Source organism: Vanacampus margaritifer, chromosome 15, assembly GCF_051991255.1.
Source record: "Vanacampus margaritifer isolate UIUO_Vmar chromosome 15, RoL_Vmar_1.0, whole genome shotgun sequence".
Classification (NCBI taxonomy): Eukaryota; Metazoa; Chordata; class Actinopteri; order Syngnathiformes; family Syngnathidae; genus Vanacampus; species Vanacampus margaritifer.
In genome coordinates this window covers 14,440,175-14,459,688 of record NC_135446.1, presented here as the reverse complement: position 1 = coordinate 14,459,688, position 19,514 = coordinate 14,440,175, and the positions used below count along the sequence as shown (strand labels likewise).

Sequence of the window (19,514 nt, the reverse complement as noted above, 5' to 3'; positions counted from 1 at the left end):
AGAAAAAAAAGTGGCATAATTTTTTTAGCTAAAAATGTTAGCAATTTTTTGTTTGTTTAAATTGCATGTTTGAGGTAAAAAGTCACATACGTTCTAGAATAAAGTTGTACAGTTATTTACCTGAATTAAGTCATAATTTTGAGAAAATGTCATAAAAAATAAAATCTTTTACATTTTTTAGATTAGTCCTACTTTCATTAAAGTAAATTCCTATTTTTGACGAAAATGTTTTAGAAAAAAAGATGTATATTTTCAAGATGAAAGTTTTCATTTGAAGAGAATAAAGTCATATTTTCAAGATTAAAGACATAATATCATGAGGATAAAGCACAGGGATATTTTTTTTTAAATGAAAGTCATGAATTTACCAGAGTAAAGTTATACTGTATATTTTCTCAAAAACATCTAGTATTTTTTAGGTAGAAAATTGCTAACTTTGGAGATACAAAATATTTTTTTAAGTTAAACTAAGTCATCATTTAATGAAAATTAAATTTTTTTATTTTTTTTTTAAACAAACATATACTGTAGCACATTGTCAGAATTTTGTTACGGAAATTAGTGCACGCTCCCTTGTTACATGGAATTTCATACTTTTTAAACTAAAGTTGCATATTTACAAGATTATTGCGGTACTATTAAGAGAATAAAACTGTGGAGTTTGGAGAAAACGGCACATACATTATTTTGATTAAAAATCCAGATTTTTTTTTTTCAATTAGGATGCACTTTTCTCTTCAAGAGGCAGTGCTTCTTTATCTTGTGCCACTTAACAAGTGTATCTTTGAACCCGGCTTACACCCAGCATGAGGTAACTTTCCGCCGATTTTTTTTTTGTGAATATGTGAACCCTGTGTCCCCCCCTCATTACCTTCTCTCCTCCCTCGTCTCCTGCTAGCTTTATTATTGACGGATGTCCTGCGCAGGCGTTTTCATCCATGTCTCTGAGCAGCTTTGCAGGATGCATTTAAAAATGTGTGTGTGCTTTTGATGGGGGGTGGAGGGGGTTTCCTTCACATCTGTCAGCTTCGTTTCGCTCAAAGCAGGGAAAAGGTTGTTTTTCACCATCAAGGAGAAGGTGTCCCCCATCTCTAAACGATGGTGTTGTCTCGCTTCCTTCCTCTTTGTCCTCATAACACTTCCACCTCGCTAAACAGTGTTCGAAATGATTATGCTGTATTCTTGCTCGATGTACAACTTCAGTTGCTCAACAGTCCAGGCCATTGTCATATTTTGTGCCTCATAGTACCCAACACATATTCAATGGGAAACAGGTCTGGACTACTGGCAGGTGAGTCTAGTACTTGCAGACTTTTACTACGAAGCCACACGGTTGTAACTTGTACTGAACGTGGCTTGACATTGTCTTTTTGAAATAAGCAGGGATGTCGCTGAAAAAGACGTTGCTTGAATGGCAGCTTATTTTGCTCCAAAACCGCTATGTACCTTAGCATTAACTCATTCGCTCCCAGCCATTTTCACTGAAGCAATCCCCTTCGCTCCCGGCTGTTTTACTGGATTTTGACTGGTTTTGCAAGGCCCACAGAATATTCTGTTCTATTGCTATAAAAACATGGAACCTACCAAAAGAAAGATTAAAGTCTCTTCTTTTATCAGAAAAAAAGTATATATCTATCTGTTTCCGTTTTGCAGTAATTAGCATTAGAATGTTTCATCATTATTCACAAATCTGTTTTAAATTGTGGATATATCAGCTTGTTTTCAACATGGCCCTGGTTGATCTCTTCTATTTTTCTGCCACCTGCCGGCCGTTTTTGTAACAACTACCATTGCTTCAACCATTCTGTGGAGTTGATAGGCTGCATCAAAGCCTTTTGTATGCTCTAGCATTAAAAAACGTATGCATACGTGTTTGGGACACTTAAAACATTTAAAATAGAACGTATTTATACGTTTTTTGGAGCAATTGAGTTAATGATGTCTTCACCGATTAGCACCTTAGGCATGATAATAACGCAGACGGTCTTTTTCCCATTTATTCCGAAGGACACAAATGGCAATGACTTCCAAAAGCATTTTGAAATGTGGACTCGTCAGACCACAGCACACATTTCCACTTTGCGACAGTCCCTCTCAGTGAGCTTGGGGTCAGCGAAGCCTGTGGCGTTTCTGGATGTTGTTGATGTACAGTATGGCTTTTACTTTGTACAGTATGATTGAGTTTTAACTTGCATTTGTTGTCATAATTTGCCATGGACATTTATTGTAACTAAGTCAATATTTTTCCTCCTCTGTCCCGAGAAATGCGAGGGTCATCGAAAAAGCGACAGTTCTCGATGTTTTCTGTTTCGTCCCAGGACAATCAGGCACGTAGCGCCTTTCCCCAAGAGTCTTCATATTTAATTTTTTTTCAACGGGACCCCACGAGCCATTTCCTGTCATTACTTTGCTCAGCGTGATGGGGGTTTAGAAAAACTAATAGCCCACTAAAAATACTTGGAGCTCGGAGTGCTGGGCCAGGCCTTTTCCTGCGCGTGGGCCATTGAGGAAAAAGGAAGTACGAGGAGGAGGGTGGGTGACATTATAAAGAGTCGCCCTCCCTGTTGCCTCCCCAAACACTGTTGCTGCCAGTGGAAGTCAAGGTGAGCTCAGCCCCACTTTCGTATTTGACTGGAGGAGCCTAAGGCGAGGGGCTTGAGGTCCGCACGGGGGCACGTCGGTTCTCGTCCCTGCTGGTCGGGGTGAGTCGGGGACAAAAACAAAACGTAAGACACGCAAAAATGAAAATAGAGGTCAAAGTTGAGTTTTTCTTCACAGGTACGAGTAGGGAGCTGGTCTCGCCTAACACATGTGTCTGGCACACTTGTGTCTATTTATTCACTCACTAACTGTACACATTGGTAAGTACTTAATTTTTTGTTCATTATTTTTTCATTATTAATATTATTACTATTATTGCATTGGTAGGTACTCTAAATTAGTGGTAGATGTAACTAAATTATGTCGTGATAAAAGTGTGGCCTGGGGCCATTTGCATTCTTTTATTCGCCCGTCACATATTCTAACAATAAATTCATAACATGGTCTGCATGAGAAGATTACAAAAATGTGGAGATGTCTTGCACCCAAGTCCAAGTCACGATACCTCGGTAAGGCATTACGGAGAAAAAAAAGAGCGCAACCAAAATATTTCAATATGTCATCTTTTTTTTAAATTTATTTAGCTAAAATTATACCAACATGATAAACTAATAAAATATTTTATTGACTTAAGATTAAGAAATTAAGAAAATTTTAAAATATAATCTTTTTCAGCCGATCCCAATCTGAAAATCACACGATTGGCCTTAATTTTTGATCACGTGATCGAATCGGAACTAAATATTGGAAGAGCTCACTTTTAAAATGAATGAAATGAAGAAAAGTTGAATGTTTGACGATATCACACTTTTCACTGAGGAAGATGAATGAGAATGTGTCATGTAATTTCAAAAGGTTAAATAAGGCACATAAAAGTGTGGTAAAAATGGCACAGAAATAATAGTTCTAATTGCAAATATTAAGATTAAAATTAGATACAACTGAACTGTTCTGTAAATCCCATTCAGTATTTGTTTAGATGTCATGTCCCCCACATAGGAACACAATGGCATCGGGAGCAGAAGGACACGAGGCGTCTTCCGGCTACGTAAAGGAGTTCACCCGCCACAGCAGCGACGTGCTGCTCAACCTCAATGAGTTGCGGCACCGCGGCATCTTGACGGACGCCACCCTGGCGGTGGGCGACGCGCGCTTACGGGCTCACTCGGCTGTGCTGGTGGCCTGTAGGTAGGTGTGGTCTGGTTACCGACTACAGTGGCGGTGGGACGATTTTGAAAATTACCGACTTCTCTGTAATGTGGATGCTCCCTGGAACACTTTTGTCAATGGGGTGGGGCGGACGGAAACCTTTTTGCATTCCAATGCGTCAGGTGCATTGACTGCTAGTAAAAAAAAATTGGTGGTAGGATCCCCAGCCCTCAGGTGGAAGCCCTGGGCCTTCACCTCCTTGGCCCCCCTTTTGTACGCCACTGAACAAATAGTTAAATGACATTAATAAGATGGCAGCAAAGCAATAAAGCAGTCAGCTTTGTCTGAGAATTTTCTTTTGTTTTTTTCTTTTGCAGCGGCTTCTTTTATGCGCTTTACTCGCCGCACTTGCAGCACATGAGCGTGTCCCTCCCAGGCCACCTGGAGCCCACCAGCGTCTCCGTCCTGCTCGACTTCATGTACACGTCCCGCCTCCCCCTGACACCCGCCACTGCCCCCGGCGTACTTGCCGTGGCGGCTTACCTGCAGATGGACCACGTTGCTGATACCTGTCGGGACTTCATGCGGCTGCACTGGTGAGGTCCTGGAAAAAAATTACATAAAATCTAAATTTTCTTCAAATGGTTAATATGCATTTATTCTTTTTTAAATGTATGTATTTATTTTTAGAAATGTTTTTATCCATTGATAATACTAAATAAATAGAAGTAATAAAACACAAGAGTTACTTAAAAACAATTTCATTTGTGCAACACTTAACATTTTTTCGAGCTGATTAAAAAAGGATAATTAAGTACAACTAATTAGTTATAAACCATTTCATTTGTTGCACTCATAATTTAGCATTTTCTGCTAACATTGTTTAATTAAATGTATTTATTCATTTTGTGTGGCGTCCGTGGCTCAGGAGGAAGGTTGGCTGTTCGATCCCCGCTCTCCCCGAGTCATGTGTTGTTGTGTCCATGGGCAAGGCACTTCACACACATTAAACATTTAACATATTTCATTGAATAATATGTTAGTTAAGGTTGGGGTTTCAAACTAGGGTTTTACATTAGGGTTAGGGTTTCAAACTAGGGTTTCAAACTAGGGTTTTGCATTAGGGTAAGGGTTTCAAACTAGGGTTTATATTAGGGTTTCCAAATAGGATTAGGGTTTCAAACTAGAGTTTTACTATAGGGTTAGGGTTTCAAACTAGGGTTTGAAATTAGGGTACCCTAACCCTAACCCCTAACCCAAACCCCACCCCGAATTTCAAACCCTAGTTTGAAAACCTAGTTTGAAACCCGAATGTAAAACCCTAGTTTGAAACCCCAACCCTAATTTCAAACCCTAGTTTGAAACCCTATTGTAAAACTCTAGTTTGAAACCCTAACCTTATTTTGAAACCCTAATGTAAAAGCCTAGTTTGAAATCTTAACCCTAATGTAAAACCCTTGTTTGAAACCCGAACCCTAATTTGAAACCCTAGTTTGAAACCCTAACCCTAATTTGAAACCGTAGTTTGAAACACTAACCCTAATGTAAAACCGCAACTCTCATTTGAAAAAATAGTTTGAAACCCTAACCCTAATGTAAAACCCTAGTTTGAAACCCTAACCCTAATTTGAAACCCTAACCCTAATTTGAAATCCTAGTTTGAAACCCTAACCCTAATGTAAAACCCTAGTTTGAAACCCTAACCCTAATGTAAAACCCTAGTTTGAAACCCTAACCCTAATTTGAAACCCTAACCCTAATTTGAAATCCTAGTTTGAAACCCTAACCCTAATGTAAAACCCTAGTTTGAAACCCTAACCCTAATGTAAAACCCTAGTTTGATACCCTAACCCTAATGTAAAACCCTAGTTTGAAACCCCAACCCTAATGTAAAACCCTAGTTTGAAACCCTAATCACATTTGGAAACCCTAATATAAAACCCTAGTTTGAAACCCCAACCCTAATGTAAAACCCTAGTTTGAAACCCTAACCCTAATGTAAAACCCTAGTTTGAAACCCCAACCCTAATTTGAAACCCTAGTTTGAAACCCTAACCCTAATGTAAAACCCTAGTTTGAAACCCTAACCCTAATGTAAAACCCTAGTTTGAAACCCCAACCCTAATTTGAAACCCTAGTTTGAAACCCTAACCCTAATGTAAAACCCTAGTTTGAAACCCTAATCCTAATGTAAAACCCTAGTTTGAAACCCTAACCCTAATTTGAAACCCTAGTTTGAAACCCTAACCCTAATGTAAAACCCTAGTTTAAAACCATATCCCTAGTTTGAAACCCTAACCCTAATTTGAAACCCTAACCCTAATGTAAAACCCTAGTTTGAATTCCTAACCCTAATTTGAAACCCTAGTTTGAAACCCTAACCCTAATTTGAAACCCTAGTTTGAAACCCTAACCTTGATGTAAAACCCTAGTTTGAAACCCCAACCCTGATGTAAAACCCTAGTTTGAAACCCTAACCTTGATGTAAAACCCTAGTTTGAAACCCTAATCCTATTTGGAAACCCTAATATAAAACCCTAGTTTGAAACCCTAACCCTAATGTAAAACCCTAGTTTGAAACCCCAACCCTAATTTAAAACCCTAGTTTGAAACCCCAACCCTAATTTGAAACCCTAGTTTGAAACCCTAACCCTAATGTAAAACCCTAGTTTGAAACCCTAACCCTAATGTAAAACCCTAGTTTGAAACCCCAACCCTAATTTGAAACCCTAGTTTGAAACCCTAACCCTAATGTAAAACCCTAGTTTGAAACCCTAACCCTAATGTAAAACCCTAGTTTGAAACCCTAACCCTAATTTGAAACCCTAACCCTAATTTGAAATCCTAGTTTGAAACCCTAACCCTAATGTAAAACCCTAGTTTGAAACCCTAACCCTAATGTAAAACCCTAGTTTGATACCCTAACCCTAATGTAAAACCCTAGTTTGAAACCCTAACCCTAATGTAAAACCCTAGTTTGAAACCCTAATCACATTTGGAAACCCTAATATAAAACCCTAGTTTGAAACCCCAACCCTAATGTAAAACCCTAGTTTGAAACCCTAACCCTAATGTAAAACCCTAGTTTGAAACCCCAACCCTAATTTGAAACCCTAGTTTGAAACCCTAACCCTAATGTAAAACCCTAGTTTGAAACCCTAACCCTAATGTAAAACCCTAGTTTGAAACCCCAACCCTAATTTGAAACCCTAGTTTGAAACCCTAACCCTAATGTAAAACCCTAGTTTGAAACCCTAATCCTAATGTAAAACCCTAGTTTGAAACCCTAACCCTAATTTGAAACCCTAGTTTGAAACCCTAACCCTAATGTAAAACCCTAGTTTAAAACCATATCCCTAGTTTGAATTCCTAACCCTAATTTGAAACCCTAGTTTGAAACCCTAACCCTAATTTGAAACCCTAGTTTGAAACCCTAACCTTGATGTAAAACCCTAGTTTGAAACCCCAACCCTGATGTAAAACCCTAGTTTGAAACCCTAACCTTGATGTAAAACCCTAGTTTGAAACCCTAGTTTGAAATCCTAATCCTATTTGGAAACCCTAATATAAAACCCTAGTTTGAAACCCTAACCCTAATGTAAAACCCTAGTTTGAAACCCCAACCCTAATTTGAAACCCTAGTTTGAAACCCCAACCCTAATTTGAAACCCTAGTTTGAAACCCTAACCCTAATGTAAAACCCTAGTTTGAAACCCTAACCCTAATGTAAAACCCTAGTTTGAAACCCCAACCCTAATTTGAAACCCTAGTTTGAAACCCTAACCCTAATGTAAAACCCTAGTTTGAAACCCTAACCCTAATGTAAAACCCTAGTTTGAAACCCTAACCCTAGTTTGAAACCCTAACCCTAATTAGGGTTAAATTCACATTCATTAGGGTTGGGGTTTCAAACTAGGGTTTTATATTAGGGTTTCCAAATGTGATTAGGGTTTCAAACTAGGGTTTTACTTTAGGGTTAGGGTTTCAAACTAGGGTTTTACATTAGGTTAGGGTTTCAAACTAGGATTTCAAATTAGGGTTAGGGTTTCAAATTAGGGTTAGGATTTCAAACTAGGGTTTTACATTAGGGTTAGGGTTTCAAACTAGGGTTTTACATTAGGGTTAGGGTTTCAAATTAGGGTTCCAAACTAGGGTTTCAAATTAGGGTTGGGGTTTCAAACTAGGGTTTAAAATTAGGGTTAGGGTTTCAAACTAGGGTTTCAAATTAGGGTTCCAAACTAGGGTTTCAAATTAGGGTTGGGGTTTCAAACTAGGGTTTAAAATTAGGGTTAGGGTTTCAAACTAGGGTTTCAAATTAGGGTTTCAAACTAGGGTTTTACATTAGGGTTAGGGTTTCAAACTAGGGTTTCGCATTAGGGTTTCAAACTAGGGTTTAAAATTAATGTTGGGGTTTCAAACTAGGGTTTTACATTAGGGTTAGGGTTTCAAACTAGGGTTTCGCATTAGGGTTTCAAACTAGGGTTTAAAATTAATGTTGGGGTTTCAAACTAGGGTTTTACATTAGGGTTAGGGTTTCAAACTAGGGTTTTACATTAGGATTAGGGTTTCAAACTAGGGTTTCAAATTAGGGTTGGGGTTTCAAACTAGGGTTTCAAATTAGGGTTTCAAACTAGGGTTTTACATTAGGGTTAGGGTTTCAAACTAGGGTTTTACATTAGGATTGGGGTTTCAAACTAGGGTTTCAAATTAGGGTTGGGGTTTCAAACTAGGGTTTCAAATTAGGGTTTCAAACTAGGGTTTTCCATTAGGGTTAGGGTTTCAAACTAGGGTTTTATATTAGGGTTTCCAAATAGGATTAGGGTTTTAAACTAGGGTTTTACTTTAGGGTTAGGGTTTCAAACTATGGTTTTACATTAGGGTTAGGGTTTCAAACTAGGGTTTTATATTAGGGTTAGGGTTTCAAACTAGGGTTTTACATTAGGATTAGGGTTTCAAACTAGGGTTTCAAATTAGGGTTGGGGTTTCAAACTAGGGTTTAAAATTAGGGTTAGGGTTTCAAACTAGGGTTTCAATTTAGGGTTTCAAACTAGGGTTTTACTTTAGGGTTAGGGTTTCAAACTAGGGTTTTACATTAGGGTTAGGGTTTCAAACTAGGGTTTTACATTAGGATTAGGGTTTCAAACTAGGGTTTTATATTAGGGTTTCCAAATAGGATTAGGGTTTTAAACTAGGGTTTTACATTTGGGTTAGGGTTTCAAACTAGGGTTTCAAACTAGGGTTTTATATTAGGGTTAGGGTTACAAACTAGGGTTTTTTATTAGGGTTAGGGTTTCAAACTAGGGTTTCCAAATAGGATTAGGGTTTTACATTAGGGTTAGGGTTTCAAACTAGGGTTTCAAATTAGGGTTGGGGTTTCAAACTAGGGTTTTACATCAAGGTTAGGGTTTCAAACTAGGGTTTCAAACTAGGGTTTTATATTAGGGTTAGGGTTACAAACTAGGGTTTTTTATTAGGGTTAGGGTTTCAAACTAGGGTTTCCAAATAGGATTAGGGTTTTACATTAGGGTTAGGGTTTCAAATTAGGGTGGGGGTTTCAAACTAGGGTTTTACATCAAGGTTAGGGTTTCAAACTAGGGTTTCAAATTAGGGTTAGGGTTTCAAAATAGGGTTTTACATTAGGGTTAGGGTTTCAAACTAGGGTTTAAAATTAGGGTTGGGGTTTCAAACTAGGGTTTTACATTAGGGTTAGGGTTTCAAACTAGGGTTTCACATTAGGGTTAGGGTTTCAAACTAGGGTTTTACATTAGGATTAGGGTTTCAAACTAGGGTTTCAAATTAGGGTTGGGGTTTCAAACTAGGGTTTTACATTAGGGTTAGGTGACTGCTATATTAGCAGCCCCCACAAGTACCCTATACTTTAAAGGGATACTTGACTCATTGAGCCTTTTTCAGCAGCAAAAAGTTAATATTTTGTTCAGAATGAATTTGGTAACTTGATTATTTTTCATGTAGAATTAATCCCTTTAAAAACTAATTTTGCCACTTGCTGTTGACTGAAGATGACATCACCTGTGCTGAGGAAGAAGGTAACGACCAATCATGGGTCAGATTTCTGACCCAAACCATAAAACAGGTGAGCCATGATTAGTCGTTATCTACTTCCTTAACACAGGTGATGTCATCTTCAGTTGAACAGCAAGTGGAAACATTTATATTTAAAGTTATTAATGGTACAAGAAAAATCATGACGTTATCAAATTAATTTTGGACAAAATATTAACTTTTTACTGCTGAAAATGGCTCAATGAGTCAAGTATGCCTTTAAAATAAGCCCGTAACGGTATTTGCCCATCACTAGAGGAAACATATACATTCTATTTTATATTCTTAAGATAATCTATTAATGAAAAAAATCTGTCCATTTTAAAAATTGAACTTTTTGTAGCAGGGAAAACATGAGCTTGAGACACCCCCAATTGGAGCTGGACCCCGGGGTGTCTGTGGCCTCTGTGGCCCCTAAAGGTGGAGACCTGCCTAATCCTGCGCCACAAGCCGCACGGATAGTCCGGTAAGAAGAACTCCACTGATACCCTGTTTATTTATTTATTTTTTGACGGGTCGATCTCACCTCTTCAACTTCTATATTCTCCAGGGTCCCGGGTGTGGCCGATGGCCCGCTTACACCGGGAGCTTTCCCGCCACGGAAGCACGGTTCGGAGGAGCTGAAGAAGGAGCCTGACTCGCCCCCACCATCTCCTGACAGCCCTGCACGATCCAGCTGCCAGCCCAGCTCCCCCGCGGAATCTAAAACCTGCAACAAAAATCTTGCGGTGAGTTCAAAGACTATATGATACATATTGAAAGTTATATATTAAAATAGATTTTTGAAAACCCAATGTCGACTCCACTTTTATTAAAGAATTGGAACTATCTGTCAGTTATATTATGGTGCAGGTTTTAAAAACCACGACTGTTTAAATGTGTTCCTCCCTCAGTGTGGCACCAAAACGACACCGGACCCAAAGTCCTGCAACTGGAAAAAATACAAGTACATTGTCCTCAACCCTCTCTGTGCTGGGACGTCAATGAAGGAGGAGCCGCGATGTGACGCAATGGCCGTGACACAGGCGTGGCTTGGAGAAGTGCCCGGTCAGATTGATAGGTAGGAGGCAAGGTGGGAGTAGGAGTGGTGGTGGAGGGAGTGGGTACAATCGTCAGCTCACTCTCTTCGCCTTACCAGACAGGGGCAGGCCTCCTGCTACGAGGGTTCTGGCCGAGCCCCTCTCCTCGGGCCACCCACCACCGCGAAGGAAGGAACAGGTACGTAATAGAATCATCAAGTCAACAGTGGATAATTCAAAAATTGCTCTGGAGTCAGTAGGCTGCACTGAGAGAAAGGGAGGTGAAAATTTTTGCACATCCTACTTTTCACTTTTTTGCTTTAATGTTTTTTTTTTATTTTTTATATCAAATACATTTTGTTACACTTCACATTTGTGTCCCACATGGTGTTGATTCACAAAAAAATCTAATTTTATATCTCGATGTTTAAAGCCTAAAATGTCCCAAAAGGTTACAAAGTTCAAGGGGGCTGATATTTTTGCAAGGCACATTATACTGCATATATAATGTATTATGATTATTATTATAAAATCATTACATCAATGAATCCTTATTCCCTATATCCCTTTATTCTTTCCTCCCTCATTTTCTTACTTTCATAACATTCTTGGTACCCCTTCTGACCTTTCAGTCATCCTTTCATGCCATCCCACTTTCATTCCTTCCCTCCTTCATACCATCCTAACTTCCTATCCTTTCTTCCATTCTCCCTCCCTCCATCCCATCCTAACTCATTTGCTCCCAAAACCGTATGAATACGTTCTATTTTAAATGTTTTAAGTCGTATTGATACTTTTTTTTATGCTAGAGCATACAAAAGGCTTTGATGCCGCTTCTCAACTGCAGAGAACGGTTGAAGAAATGGTAGTTATTACAAAAACGACCAGCAGGTGGCAGCAGAGAAAAATAGATCAAGCTCATTTACCCACAGTCCGAAACAGATTTGTGAATAATGATGAAACTTAGCTATATTCTAATGCAAATTGCTGCAAAATGATAAGATACAAATATTTATATATTTTTTTTAAGAAGAGACTCTAATCTTCCTTTTGGTCGATTCCATGTTTTTATAGCAATAGAACACAATATTATTCTGTGGGCCTTGCAAAAATCAGTCAAAATCCAGTAAAACAGCCGGGAGTGACAGGGGTTGCATAAGTTGAATAACTTCATGAAAAAAAGTGCATACATACTTTTGACCCACCTTGTTTTTTTCTCACCCTCCACAGCTACCACTCATCAAGCCGTCAAGACAGAGTGCTACTATATGTCTTACAGTTACCCGGGCAACGCTAAAGGATGCAAAACGATCCTCTCAGGTGAAGCTGGCACAACACTTAATGGAGACTTATATGCAACCCCCCCCCAATTCAAATCAGCCCACAGGTGTCTTGTGACATGTCACGCTTTCATTTAGAACTGTGAGGCTGATTCGTAACAACTTGTCCACCGTGCTGCCAATTCAAAGTCTGATTCCTCTAACACGTCAATTCAAAACCTACAGGCGACAAGCCGTACCGCTGCAACGTGTGCGGCGCCCAGTTCAACCGGCCGGCCAACCTCAAGACGCACGCTCGCATCCACTCGGGCGAGAAGCCGTACCGCTGCGACACCTGCGGCGCACGATTCGTTCAGGTGAGGGTTCACAAGCACGCCTTTCCAGCCTTTGACAGCCAATGCAAATTTTGTTTTGCATTTTTGTATTTAATTTAATTAATATTTTTTTTTTGTTTTTATTTTTAATTTTTATATGAGCCTCTTGGCGTCAAACATACAGCAGTGACATACTTCAATAGAATGAACTTTGACTCATAAGTAAGCGGACTTAAAAGCTAAGCTATGCGGTTGTTTTCACTCAGTGTACATTTCTTTGTTTTACGTTTAGGTCGCTCACCTACGAGCGCATGTCCTGATCCACACGGGCGAGAAGCCGTACCCCTGTCACACGTGCGGCACCCGCTTCCGCCACCTGCAGACCTTGAAGAGCCACCTGCGCATCCACACCGGAGAAAAGCCTTACTCGGTGAGTCCGGGCCTAAAAACAACAGCAATAAAAAGAAGACAAGGTCAAATTTTCATTTGTTTTGTTTTTTGGTTTGTTTCTGGCAGTGCGAAAAGTGTGATCTCCGCTTCCGCCACAAGAGCCAGCTGCGCCTTCACCTGCGCCAGAAGCACGGCGCCATTACCAACACCAAAGTCCGCTACAAGGTCCTGACCGAGCCATACCCGCCTGTTCTGCAGGCCTGCTGAAAAACAAAGGGGAAAAAAAGACAAATATTGTTACCTTTTTGAGAGTAGTGTATTTAAAAGAACCATTTTTGGTTGAGAGAAGAGGTTCAGCTGCCTGTAAAAAAATAATAGCACTCACTAAGCTTGCATTCGAGATGAAAACGTTGTATTAGAGTGTTACAGGAAGTGTTTTTGTTGGTTTGTGAAGAGTTTGAGAGGAGTCATGATAGTCATGATGATGAAAAGGAGCAAAAGGAGGTTTTGAAGTCTGAGTATGTAAAGTGAACCTTTGTCTACGACTAAGCTACTGCAAATTTCTATCTAACTAAACCTAGGTGCTTAAAACTAGTGCCCGACCATTTAATCGGACAGCCAATTTAACCCGTTGATCAAATTTTTAAAAATTGGCAGCCCCAAAGTTTTTTTTAAAACACATAATGTAAGATAAAGATATTGACATTCAAACAAATGTTGAAAAAAAATCTGCCAATTTTTCTCTTTATTGTGAAGCTAAACTAATGTCAAAATAACAAAGTATTATTAAACAGTCAAATTGGGTATATTTTAGATAAGTTATAATTTAAAAAAAAAATAAAATAATTAGTGGGGTGTCCAGTCCACTATGGTCTTGGTCTCTTACCCCGACGAAGAGCGAGGATCCACTATAGATGGTTTGAAGGAAGTTTGAGCAGTGTTGATATCTGACCTAATTCATTTCAGAAGCACTTTGAATCATGATTGTGTCACTCACACATTTTTATTTAACTCCGCGTGTGAGGCCTGGTGCCCAGCGTGTTCTTTGCAATAATTTATGCAGCCATATCGACTTGAAAAAATTCAAGCAGTCAAATGACTTTTTCTGATGTATAACCATAAAAATGATAAACTATTGTCCATAAGCAGTGAGGAATTGGTTGGTCCATTTGCTGGACAAAGATGGTTTGTATTATTTGAATTAAATTGGAACTTGGATGACATGTCTCTTTATTTCTTATAACAGAATTGACAGTGTATAACGTACAAAATGTTTGATTGCATGTATGAATCAAGTACATCCTCACTTTCTGGAGCAAGATGAATTATAACTATAAGCATTTTCTGTGCACTCTAGGAAAATAGTGGAGGTTTGAGAGGGCTTTCCAAACCTTTCTTGTGTGTGTGTGTGTGTGTGTGTTTGTGTGTGTGTGTGTCCCTCACCTTCAGCGTTCCATTAGGGCCTCGAGCGAACTGTAGCCTATCCGAGATGACTTTGTGCACGAAGAAGGCTAGCACACATAAGTCACATAGACAATCACTTTAATAAATCAACTTTTAAGCTTTCTTGCCAAATTGTAAACTCTCCAGCCATTTTTTTGGGTGGAAAAGTTATTTACTTAAGAACATGATTTTAGTAAAATGAATTAAGTACGATATGACTATAAATTAAGTCAAATACTGTTAGCTAACTACGTTACCAGACACAAAAAAAAGTAGCTAGCATTTCACTCACCCGGTAGTGCGTTCGTTCCATTTAAAACGCAGCCCCGCCCCCTACACACCGGCGACACGACACAAACGTCCAGTGGTACCGGCTGGGTTTGCCATGTGGTTTGACTTCATCGAGTTCGGACCGAGCCAATAAAGCAGAATATGACCAGCAGAACATGACCGCTGCAATACAGAGAAGGTTAGAAGTACAAGAGGTAAGTGTTGCTAACACAGTTTACCGTTATTTAACAGCTTCTTCGAAAGCGAAACACACTTGACTTCTACGTGCGTTGCATGACCACCGCTACAATACAAGAATAACTTTATTTTATTTATTGTGTCCAATCGAGGGGTTGTTAATTTTAAAGTAATTTACCTGTTTCGTTTCGTTTTGCCCGTCATTTTATTTCGGCTTTAGGGCAATTTAGTTTGTCGCCAGTACGCATGCGCTACGGCAGTGCTACGTGATGTACATAGTTACTTACGTTTATGGTTTGACGTACTCCGTTGGCGTAAACGGTGTTCACGCTGTTTTTTTTCTTCCTGTCATTCCCCCCTCAGTTTTATTTTGTTTTTAATATATTCACGTCAGTTATTTTGTTGGTGCTAAACTGCTAATATTCAATTAAAAATGCTGGGAAATTCTGTTTAAAAAAACAATTTGTGTGTGTCCTTCAGCTCCACTGAAACCACATGTTTTGCAGTGCATTTCTCCTTCAGCAGGTGGGTATGGTCTGTCAAAGTCCACCTAAAATAGTGACTTTGGGAAATTTCTAATCCCTCTTCAGAGCCGCACACATGACATGAGGGGGGAATTTTTAATTAGATATATAGAAATAGATCTAACATACACACATAATAGGCTACCACAAATGAGTATTTCATGGCCAAGAGATACTTAATTGCTGTCACAAAATAGGAATAACGTGCACCCAAAATACTCATTTGTAGCCACGAAATGCTTGTGATGGACGCATATGTTGGGCACTCAAAATAATAATTTGTGGCCACAATTATGTGTGCACTAAATATTAAATTGTGGCCACAAAATAGATATAATATGCTCATGAAATACTGATTAGTGGCCAGGAAATCAAAAAAACAAAACAATTGTGGCCATGAAATAGGAATAGTGTGGTTTGTGCACAAAAGGCTAAATTGTGTCCACAAAATTGGCATAACGTGCACCAAATACATATATATATTGACTAAATAGTTATTGCCTGCGCACTAAATGATAAAAGTCTGGCCACAAAAATAGGAGTTAAAGCCATACAAAATAATAATTTGTCGCGATGAAAGAGGTACCTGTATAACATTTACACACATTTCTAATTTGTGGTCACAAAATACATTTTACATGTTACTTTACATTTTACCACGTTGCCACAAGTTACTACTATATGTTGTCATTTCCAGTTGGCCATTTACTCCGTTAGTTCAGTATGAGCATGCATCTTTTTACTCCTTTGGAGTGTATTCATTTTGTATTTGTGTGTGTGTGTGTGTCCTCATTAATAAATAGCTGAAAGTGCATCGGCAACACTATCTTTTTATTATAATAAAATTTTGCCCCCGTCAATTTCAAATTTGGTACTATATATGTGTCCTATATGCTGTCAATGAATATAGTTACGTTGTTCAGTGAAGGTTTTGCAAGTTGTTTATCATTAACCTGCTGATGTGTTAAGGAGCCTCTTCACACTGGCTCAAAGGAAGTTAATGATTACGCGCGCACCATGATGTCAACTGTTAGCCCTTCCTTGACATACTTTTTCTCCGATCGCTCAGCGATGGCCAGCGTCCGACCGGGAGCCGAGAGGCGGCGCGACGGCGAAGCCGAGGGCCCCGAAGGAGGCTGGGGCTGGGTGCTGGTCGGGGCCCTTTTCGTCAGCACCAGCCTGGTGTTCGGCCTCATGCGTGGTTTGGGCATCTTTTTCGTGGAGTTCGTGCAGTACTTTGAGGAGAGTGCTCAAGCCATCTCGTGGATCTCCTCCACCGGTCTGGCGGCGCAGCAGTTCTTCAGTGAGTCCCCCTGGTGGAGGTCCTGCTGGACGCTTCATTAGGCACGCCAGAAGTAGTTACTGTGATGTGTCGCAGGCCCCCTGGGTGCCGCCTTGTCCAATGCGTACGACACGCGCCTGGTGGTGATGGCGGGAGGCTTCCTGGCCGGGCTGGGTTTCATCTTGGCCTCACAGGCCACCTGTCTGCTTCACCTCTACCTCACCATGGGCCTCATTTCAGGTAGACCATTACATTTGGGTCCTAGAAGAGCCACCAAGGATATAAATAATTTAAATGGACTGCTGAAATTAATTTCTGCACACATTGTACTGGAATTGTATGCGTGTTTGCGTGAGTGTTTTAATTCTGAATAGTTTTTTCCTTTGACCTCCAGGGTTGGGCTGGGGCCTGGTCTTCACGCCCATGGTGGCCACAGTCATGGCAAGCTTCACCCGGCGGCGTAGCTTTGCCTTGGGTTTGGCGTTCTCCAGCATCGGCCTGTCTTCGTTCACGTTCAACCCGCTCTTTCAGTTCCTGGTGGAGACGTACGCCTGGCGCGGGGCCCTGCTCATCCTTGGCGGGCTCAGCCTCAACATTGTGGCGTGCGGGGCGCTCATCCGGTCACGGCGGCGGCCTAAGGGCACAGCAAAGGTGGGGCACAATACACGATGCATGAAGAAATCATTCACTTTGGTGCCATCTTGTGGCATTTTGTTGATGTGAAATTGAGGGACTTGATTTCATGCTGAAGTTGAGAAGCTTCACTTAGCCAAAAATAGTGCTTTGCTACCATCTTGTGGCATGTGTAGGAAATTCTAAATCTTTTTAGAGGTGCTCCAGTTACTTGCAGCTTTTTGCTATCTTGCAAATGTAATATTCCATATTGAAATCAAATGAATTTCAGAATGTCCTGTCTTGCAGGTGGATGCAGAGAGCAGGACGTCATGCGCTGGCATGTGGCGGCGAGTCGCCTCCTACTTGGAGCTGTCGTTGCTGTGCGAGAGGCCTTACCTCACCTACACTTTGGCCATCACGCTCCTTAACGTGGGCTACTTCGTGCCCTACGTCCACCTGGTGGCCCTCAGCCGACACGCTGGCTTCTCCGAGTACCAGGCCGCCTTCGTCATGTCCGCCGCCGGCATCACTGACATCTTCGGCCGCGTGGCCTCGGGCTGGTTCTCGGACATGGGCCACTTTCGGCTCATCCACCTGCTGAGCGTGTGGACGGCGCTGGCCGGGTTGTTCATCATGCTGCTCCCCGTGAGCACCCTGTGGGGCTCCTATGCCGGCCTGGTGTCTGTCAGCCTCCTCTATGGCTTCTGCTCCGGGGCGCTGACCTCGCTGGCCTTCACCGTGGTGCCGACTGTGGCCGGGGCGGAGCGCGTGATGGGGGCGCTCGGGCTACTGCAGCTCATCGAGAGCTGTGCGGGACTGCTGGGATCGCCTCTGTCAGGTAGTTGCAGTGACGGACATATTGAGATTCATGATCGTAATCATTTTCTGATCGATTGCAGTGATCAGCTTTGAGTTTATTTACTCCATCAAACAGCAGAAATGTGCATGACAGCAGCCAATTAGAGTCAACCTTTTCCTGTTGTATACTTTTGTTTGTAAGTTGAAGTAAATGAACCGAACTTTCAGCTACATGCAAAGTTGAGGGCAAGTGAGTAAACTCCAAATTCAAGCAGTGGATCATATTATACACTGCATGTCAGCTCGACATGTCATGACCTAAATGAAAATGCCGACTGAGATTGTCAAACATTGACCATAGAGATATTTGACCATTCTCCTATGTTTATTTAGGACTGCTCCGGGACGTCACAGGCAACTACTTGGCCTCCTTCACAGTGTCGGGCTCCTTCCTCATCCTCGGCACACTCACTATGGCCACCTTGCCACACTACTTCTGCCGCACGGATCCACCGCCGCCACTGCCCCCACCATTGCCGGATGCGGAGACCCAACGTCTCAGCTCAGAGACGGAGGAGATAAATGAGTTGCCTGGGGACGCCAATCACTGAGGAGCAAGTGTGTATGCGCTACTCACAGAAATTTAGGAATATTGAGCTCGGCTTTGAGTACTTGACATGTGCATTCAGAAGTTTAGAGAAAGTGAAATGAAGTTTTCTTGTAAAAGGTCATGTTGCATTTCTGTGTTCATCCTCTGATTTCATCCCTATCTTTTTGTGAGTAGTGTGTGTGTGAAGGGGCTGCCCCGGCCTTGTATGATTTAGTCTTATTTAAAAATCACATTTGCACATTATAGATGAGATGGAGTGTTTTTGTAATTGCTGTTGTGAATACCTGGAAGATGTAGCACACTGTCAACTGGTGTGAAATTGTCGCACCAATGACTTAACCGGAGACCAAAAATTGTAATGATAATAATAATAATAATGGGCTTTAGCGTGTCTCTCATACTCAGGAATACAAGACTGCTGTTACTTTAAGTGCCATTTCTTTCAGAGACAATAACTATATCCATATGTGGTACTTTTGGAGACCATAATAAACATGGGATTGGTGGTGACTTGATTACAGTACTTGTTTTGTTTGATCATTCTGCATTGGCACAACACATTCCTGCAGTCTCTCACTGAGCTGTTAGCTAGTACTTCATTAAAAAAAAAAAAAAAAAAAACATCCCTTGTTTGCGAATGCCTGAGCATAAGATTAGCAAATAAACAGCACAGTGGGGCCTCAGGTCGCTTAATCATGCTAACAAAGCAGCTGTGGCTAACATTGTCGTGTTTACAGTGCCAATGCTAGCTTAGTATTGCTAGTACTGCCATTTGCTGACGATGCTCTTTGACTATTGCATTTTTGTATTGGCATTATTTTTTTTAGTTTAGTTCTTTTTATTTATAGTTTTTTGTTGTTGTTGTCATAATTACAATACAGACCGGAATGAAAACCATTTCTAGGTCCTAACTGTAAAATAACCAAATAAAAAAACAGTAATAAAGTGTACATTCTTG

General features: G+C 40.7%; 3 protein-coding genes across 5 annotated transcripts in view; 2 read left to right on the top strand and 1 right to left on the bottom strand.

Annotated features, from left to right (window-relative positions):
• trip6 (thyroid hormone receptor interactor 6) overlaps positions 1–14,697 on the bottom strand; it is a 24,894-nt gene extending 10,197 nt beyond the window's left edge. Inside the window, exons 1-5 of the mRNA XM_077543544.1 lie at positions 14,552–14,697; positions 12,994–13,079; positions 12,728–12,868; positions 10,340–10,522; positions 4,294–4,354 (exon numbers count right to left, since the gene is read on the bottom strand). The gene's annotated coding sequence lies outside the window, so the exon portion shown is untranslated. The remainder of the gene's footprint in view (positions 1–4,293; positions 4,355–10,339; positions 10,523–12,727; positions 12,869–12,993; positions 13,080–14,551) is intronic.
• bcl6b (BCL6B transcription repressor) lies at positions 1,937–14,034 on the top strand. Of its 2 annotated transcripts, none has more exons than XM_077543548.1 (12): positions 1,937–2,702; positions 2,779–2,861; positions 3,601–3,789; positions 4,128–4,346; positions 10,160–10,279; positions 10,364–10,541; positions 10,707–10,873; positions 10,952–11,031; positions 12,063–12,152; positions 12,338–12,468; positions 12,719–12,856; positions 12,943–14,034. In XM_077543548.1, exons 3-12 carry the CDS (start codon positions 3,608–3,610, stop codon positions 13,081–13,083), a joined length of 1,446 nt encoding a protein of 481 aa, XP_077399674.1. In that variant the 5' UTR covers positions 1,937–2,702; positions 2,779–2,861; positions 3,601–3,607; the 3' UTR covers positions 13,084–14,034. The 2 variants fall into 2 exon arrangements, with proteins under 2 accessions (XP_077399674.1, XP_077399673.1); XM_077543547.1 differs by having other exon boundaries at positions 1,939–2,702; positions 10,157–10,279.
• On the top strand, positions 14,552–19,514 carry slc16a13 (solute carrier family 16 member 13). 2 transcript variants are annotated; one of them, XM_077543549.1, is made up of 7 exons: positions 14,552–14,744; positions 15,208–15,252; positions 16,321–16,554; positions 16,630–16,773; positions 16,928–17,184; positions 17,455–17,986; positions 18,340–19,514. In XM_077543549.1, the coding sequence occupies exons 3-7, from the start codon at positions 16,323–16,325 to the stop codon at positions 18,555–18,557; spliced, it is 1,383 nt and encodes a 460-aa protein (XP_077399675.1). In that variant the 5' UTR covers positions 14,552–14,744; positions 15,208–15,252; positions 16,321–16,322; the 3' UTR covers positions 18,558–19,514. The 2 variants fall into 2 exon arrangements, with proteins under 2 accessions (XP_077399675.1, XP_077399676.1); XM_077543550.1 differs by lacking the exon at positions 15,208–15,252.

Bases quoted from the DNA above. Each gene is read 5' to 3' on its own strand.
- bcl6b (XM_077543547.1), top strand. From the start codon at position 3,608: ATGGCATCGGGAGCAGAAGGACACGAGGCGTCTTCCGGCTACGTAAAG. The intron at 12,153-12,337 runs GTGAAGCTGGCA...CAAAACCTACAG, and splicing joins ATGCAAAACGATCCTCTCAG to GCGACAAGCCGTACCGCTGC. The intron at 12,857-12,942 runs GTGAGTCCGGGC...TGTTTCTGGCAG, and splicing joins CCGGAGAAAAGCCTTACTCG to TGCGAAAAGTGTGATCTCCG.
- slc16a13 (XM_077543550.1), top strand. From the start codon at position 16,323: ATGGCCAGCGTCCGACCGGGAGCCGAGAGGCGGCGCGACGGCGAAGCC. The intron at 16,555-16,629 runs GTGAGTCCCCCT...GATGTGTCGCAG, and splicing joins GGCGGCGCAGCAGTTCTTCA to GCCCCCTGGGTGCCGCCTTG. The intron at 16,774-16,927 runs GTAGACCATTAC...TTTGACCTCCAG, and splicing joins CACCATGGGCCTCATTTCAG to GGTTGGGCTGGGGCCTGGTC.